The sequence below is a fragment of the Eptesicus fuscus genome, chromosome 22 (assembly GCF_027574615.1).
Source record: "Eptesicus fuscus isolate TK198812 chromosome 22, DD_ASM_mEF_20220401, whole genome shotgun sequence".
Lineage (NCBI taxonomy): Eukaryota > Metazoa > Chordata > Mammalia > Chiroptera > Vespertilionidae > Eptesicus > Eptesicus fuscus.
The window spans coordinates 14,217,303-14,223,744 of record NC_072494.1 but is presented as its reverse complement, the minus strand read 5'-3'; the positions used below and the strand labels follow the sequence as shown (position 1 = coordinate 14,223,744).

The following is a 6,442-nucleotide window of genomic DNA, read 5'->3' as shown; positions in this document are numbered from 1 at the left end:
TTTGCTCAAAGTAAACATGCAAGAATTATGTATGTTTGTATTGAGATTATCGAAGGGTCCTAAAGATAAACATACAGTATAAATGGGGGGTTTGGACCCATTTTACAAAACTATTGATGTACAACAGGTTTATAATAATGTTAGTTAACTATAAGTAATAATTCAACTGTAGGTAATGGAATTATTACTTCAAATCAAAACACAAAAAGTACTGGGTCAATTTGCAACTCCAAAAGGAAAATTAGGAAAATCCAGAATTTTTTCTGCTTCTGGGAAAAAAAATTAAGAAGGTAGATCATGAGTTAATTATTAAATTATAATGCCTCATATCACACCCAACTGTTTAAATGAGTTAACTCCAAGCTGTTTCTCAGTTTTTTTAAAAGATCTTCAATGCCCCCAATGGTGGTGTTCAAAAGTGAATATCATACACTGAAACTAATCATTAACAACAAATCTTCAATTTATTTGAAGCAATTCAGTTTCAAAAACTTTAAGTTACAGCAGTCTCAGAAAAAAACAGGGAACGGTCAGAAACAATAAAAGAATACTCAGAAGTACTGCATTTTTTTTGTTTGTTTTAACACTGTCATGGCTTTATTCAAAACACAGTTGCACAAAAGTATTAACTTCAAAGATTTTTGAGAGTTTTGAGGAATTTAACACACTATATACACACTGCCATACAAAGAAGCATTAAAATAGGACCGAAAACTTCTACAAAATATAAAACCCACCCTTATTTGCATGAAAATATCACCCACAAAGCTAAATAAGTCTTAAAAGTTATTTGGAGGCTCTTAAGAATTGTTTACAAACCAAAGAACAATAATATTGATTGCACAATAAAATGATTGATAAGAAAGTCAATATATAAATTTAATTTTAAAAATAAGTATTTTATAATCTGGCAAACAATGTTATGAGAATTCTTAGGGACTAAAACAAGGGATTTCAATTGTTAAAAAGGAATAAAATGTTAGCTATTTGGATATTCAAATCCCCCCACTAAACTTATCCCAAAAGTTTTAATTCAGTCATTTTGTGCCACTTTTTTAGCTTAAACTAAAAAAGCAGTACTACACTCAGTAATTTAAATGTGTCCCAGTATGAAAGTGTAACTTCAGTTAATTTGCTGACACTAACAAAAAAACTTACAAATATTCAAAAGGGGAAAAAATTTAGAGAGCCAAGATTAAAAAAGCAATTGCCTTGGAGCCTCCATAACAAAAAGGAGATGAACTTATTTACTCATATTATAATCAGTAGCCATGTAAGAAAACACACTCGCACTTTTCCCAAATATTTTTCTGTTTTTAATGGACATCCACTTGAAAACAAATCTTAATTTTAATAGGGATTTAGTTTCAAATATTTTTCCATTGCCTAATATATTCCAATCAAATGCTATATCTGATAATGCTTTAAAACTATAGAAAGAATAATTAAAGGTTCTACTCAGAAAAAATTAGAAATGCTTGCAGAGTGGTAGCTAACTTATAATTTGATTTGAATGTCTCATTAATTACCAACAGGCAATTATTCGGATTTTTGAGGAACACTATTGCTGCTTTCAAAAGCCCATCTGCTTCTTTTCTTTCTTCATCCTTCTACAGTCTGTACATCTTGTCAACCAAAAAAGATTTCCAGTAAGCAGAGTCTGTTGCATAAAACTGCATAGATAATAATATTCATATCTCAGAAAATACTCAGTTTATTTCACTTAGCTTTTTAAAAACTGAGACAGGTCTGAAAAGGTAGTTGAGGTATAAGAATAAAGGTTTTCCTGGGTATTCATAAGTTTTCCCCCCATTTGTTTTTTTGAGGAGAGGGAGGAGAGTGAAACAAGAAAGGAAGGTGATCGTAAAGGAATTGTTGAAAGGAAAATGAAAAATGCACACTTAAAAACAAAACAAAAACCAACCATTAGCATGTCATGCTCTTCATTCAGCTTGAGAACAAAGGGCTTCTCTGCATGTCTCTGAACTTACTATAAGCAATTTTTCCTTCAAAAATAAAATCTTACTAGCCACCTGGCTTAAAGGTTTTAGAAGCCTCCCCAAAAGCCAGGAACTATATTGTTGAATAGAACCTTTACTATTCTGCTTCTACTTTCCAAGTTACTCATGTGACAAAAGAGCACCCAAAATCCCTAAGCCAAAAAAGGGCATTGCCTTCCAAATGAAGATCTCTGGGTCACCTCTAAAAAATAACCAACTTATCATTCAAGAGATTATTTTTATTTCATATTCCAGCTGACTGTAATTTCTGTTAATTCATAAATAACTTTAAAACCTTATGAATGAAATGCACCATACATACTATGCCTGTGCAAAAGCCATCATGTTTTAATTACGGGCTAAAATGACTAATAAGTAAACTTGTATTAGAAAAATTAAGATTCTAAATAAACTGCTAGAGAATTTCACAATGGGGTCAATGAAAATTTTTCTTTACATATAATATGATCATTAGCAGACTAGTAAATCTTATTTGGAATGATAAGGCAAAAATAGTAAAACCACACTTTTCCTATAAAAAGTTACACATTATCTTATTGTAGGGATAACTATTATACATGAAGAAACAAGATGTGACCACTCTATTGCACACCCAGGAATTTAGGGAAACTGGTCTTAGAATGATCTAGTCATCTTCTTCCTCTCCATCATCTTCAGCATCTCGTTTCCGCTTTTCCCCTCGAAGACCTTCTTCTGAAAGAAGAGTGAAAGGAAAGTATAAAATACTTAATTTTAGCAAATAAATATTTGTTAAATTACGAAGTTTGGATCTATCTTAGTGAAAAGTAAATGGTGTAAAAAATGATAGGTTAAGTGTCCTCTGTGAATTTCTTTTCAACTTCAGTTGAAAGAACTTAAGACTTAGAAATCCATAAATAATGGCAGCTTGCTGTGCACCCTTGTGGCCAAATCGTTAAGTACAGGTCAAGAAATTCAAGGCTTGATATAATGGACTTATTAGTGAATTTTAAAATTTATTTTGGAAGGCCTAGGTAGAGTACCAGAGAGCAAATCTAAAAAGGGTATTATCAAGTTCAACTGTTCTTCCTTCTAGAGAAGCTTTCATCCTCTCCAAAATGTAAGACCCTGAAAAAATTAATAAACTGAACTCAAAGATCCATTATCTTGCCTGGCCAGTGTACTCAGTGGTTGAGCATCAACCTATGAACCAGGAGGTCATGGTTTGATTCCCAGTCAGGGCACATGCCCGGGTTTCAGGCTCGAACCCCAGTAGGCAGGGGGCAGGAGGCAGCCGATCAATGATTTTTTCTCATCATTAATGTTTCTATTTCTCCCTTTCCCCTGCGTCCTCTCTGAAATCAACAAAAATATATTTTAAAAAAGAAATCCATTATCTCTTTATTCCTACTTTGAAAATAAATGTTATAGGCTGTTTTTCAATTGGAATTAATGAATACCCTGAGGGAAAAAAAGGTTTTATACCTTTCAAGGGAATTCTATGATATGTTGCCAAAATCAAAAGATCAGTAGTAATTTTAAATTATAGAGTCAATCTTTAAAGTCCATGAATAGCTGTAACTTTAATTTTAGGATATCTTTTTCTTCTTTTCTTAATCTTTATCGCTGAGTATTACAGATGTCCCCCCCCCCCCCATTCCCTCTTCCACCTGGATCCTGGCCCACCCCAGGCCTTCGCCACCCTATTGTTTGTGTCCATGGGTAATGCATATAAGTTCTTTTGTTAACCTCTTCCCACCATCCCCTCCCCTCTTCCCTCTGAGATTCATCTGTCTGTTCTGTTTCCATCCCTCTGTGTCTGTTTTTTTCATTAGATTCCTTGTTCATTTTTCAGATTCAATTTTTGATAGATATGTATTCATTGCCATTTTATTGTTCACATTTTTTATCTTTTTCTTCTTCTTAAAGAAGACCTGTCAATATTTCATGTAATACTGGTTTGATCATGATGAACTCCTATACCCTTTTCTTGTCTGTGAAGTTCTTTATCTGACCTTCAATTCTAAATGATAGTTTTGCTATGTAGAGTAGTCTTGGTTGTAGGTCCTTGTTTTTTGTTTTTTTAAATATATATTTTTATTGATTTCAGAGAGGAAAGGAGAGGAAGAGATAAACATCAGTGATGAGAGAACCATTGATGGGCTGCCTCCTGCACGCCCCCCACTGGGGATCGAGCCCGCAACCCAGGCATGTGCCCTTGACCGGAATCGAACCTGGGACCCTTCAGTCCGCAGGCTGATGCTCTATCCCCTGAGCTGAACTGGGGCAGGTCCTTGTTTTTTATCACTTTAAATATTTCTTGCCACTCCCTCTGACCTGCAAAGTTTCTGTTGAGAAATTGGCTGACAGTTGTATGGACGCTCTCCTTGTAGGTAACTAACTGCTTTTCTTTTGCTGCTTTTAAGATTCTTTGTCTTTAACCTTTGGCATTTTAATTATGAGATGTCTTGGTGTGGGCCTCTTTGGGTTCATCCTGTACCTCCTGAACTTGTAAGCCTATTTCTTTCACCAGGTAGGGTAAGTTTTCTTCATTATTTTTTCAAACAGGTTTTCAATTTCTTGCTCCCTCTCTTCTCCTTCTGGCACCCTTATGACACGAATGTTGGTACGCTTGAAGTTGTCCCAGAGGCTCCTTACACTATCTTTATATTTTTGGATTCTCTTTTCTTTTTGCTCTTCTGATTGGGTGTTTTTTGCTTACTCATATTCCAAATCGTCAATTTGATTTTTGGCATCCTCTACTCTACTGTTGATTCCCTGTAAATTATTCTTCATTTCATTTAGTGTATCCTTCATTTCTGACTTCCTTTTGTATGTCCTTGAAGTTCTTATTAAGTCCCTTGAGCATCCTTAAAACCATTGTTTTGAACTCTGTATCTGGTAGTTTTCTTGCTTCTATTTCATTTAGTTCTTTTTTTAAAAAAAAATTTTATTGATTTCAGAGAGAAAGGGAGAGGGAGAGAGAGATATAAATATCAATGATGAGAGAGAATCACTGATCACCTGCCTCCTGTGAACCCCTTACTGGATCCTTTCAAGTTGCTGCCCCAGTGCTGTAGCTCAGAGGGAGTGAGTCTGAGTAAGTCTGTGTGTGGGCCCTTTAAGAGGAACTGCCTGGGACTCCAGCAGCCTCTGCGTCACTCAGCCACAATCCCCACTGGTTTTTACAATCTGAAGTTACAGGGACTTCTCTTCCTGGCACTGGAACCCTGGGTTGAGGATTCAGGTGTGGAGCTGGGATAGCCTTGCTCCTAACAGGGGGAGTTCTGCAGCCAAGATATCCCTTCCGATTTTTAACCATCACACATGGGTGCTGGACCAGCCCGTTCCACACCTCTGCTCCTCATACCAGTCTCAATGTGGCTTCTTTAATTCTCTAGTTGTAGGGCTTCTGTTCTGCCAAGATTTCAGGTGGTTCTGAATGGTGGTTGTTCTGTGGTTTAGTTGTAATTTTGATGTGGTTGTGGCAGGAGGCAAATACTGCATTCACCTATGCCGCCATATTGACCCTCCCCCTCTAATTTTAGAATAATTTTATGGCTAATATAACTCACCCTCTTCTTCTTCTTCTTCATCTTCTTCTTCTTCTTCTTCCCCTTCAACATAGTCATCGTCATCTTCTTCATCCTTGAAATTCAAATATTCAGTTTGAGAATAAATGAGCATGACAGATTTTCCAGTTTGATACTTATAATTTTAAAAACACATGAGATACTCATCACATTTATCCCTTGATAATTTAGAAAAGCCCAAGTTTAAAAAGCTAATTACTTCTCTGGAATTTGTTTTAAAGAAAATATGATTACAGTGCCTATTATAAGTCCTACATAAAGTCCTTCTTTATACATATTAATTCCTTACTTTTGAAGAGCAGCTGAAATAGAAATAAGACTCAAACTGCCCTGGCCGGTGGCTCAGTTAGTTGGGGCATCATCCTGTATATCAAAAGGTTTCAGTTTGATTCCCAATCAGGGCACATACCTAGGTTTCGGGTTCGATCCCCAGTCAAGGCACATACGGGAGGCAACTGATAGATGTTTCTATCTCACATTGATGTTTCTATATTTCTCCCTTCCTCTCTCTCAAAAATCAATAAAAAACATATCTTAAGGTGAAAATTTAATTTAAAAAAAAGACTCAAACAATAAATACCTAATCAAATACCATTTCTATTTCCTTCTACTTTCTTTTTAAATCTCTTTTTAAATCTCTGACACTCCCTTACACTGGTTCTTAATTTCTAAAAACAAGACCTCATTTTAAACACCCAAATTATCTCATCATAATTGAACACTTCTAGTCCCTGCTACCTGGGTACTACATTGACTTAATGTTGTATGTATTACCTTAGATATTTTTGCTCTATACTTGACCATTCAGTTTTAGTTAATGTTTCCCAATGTTCAGTGGAATGATACACATAAACATTTGCAGTTAGCTAA

At 35.3% G+C, this 6,442-nt stretch overlaps 1 protein-coding gene across 6 annotated transcripts in view; it reads right to left on the bottom strand.

Moving 5' to 3' along the window:
• Positions 1-445: 445 nt before the first annotated feature.
• The window catches only part of ANP32E (acidic nuclear phosphoprotein 32 family member E), a 26,547-nt gene continuing 20,550 nt past the window's right edge, over positions 446-6,442 (bottom strand). For 5 of the 6 annotated variants that reach the window (XM_054712321.1, XM_054712323.1, XM_008155810.3 and 2 more), the window contains 2 exons: positions 5,555-5,627; positions 446-2,714 (listed from right to left, as the gene is read on the bottom strand). In XM_054712321.1, coding sequence (XP_054568296.1) covers positions 2,647-2,714; positions 5,555-5,627 — 141 coding nt within the window. In that variant the 3' untranslated portion in view covers positions 446-2,646. The remainder of the gene's footprint in view (positions 2,715-5,554; positions 5,628-6,442) is intronic. The other variant, XM_054712319.1, reaches the window with a different exon arrangement.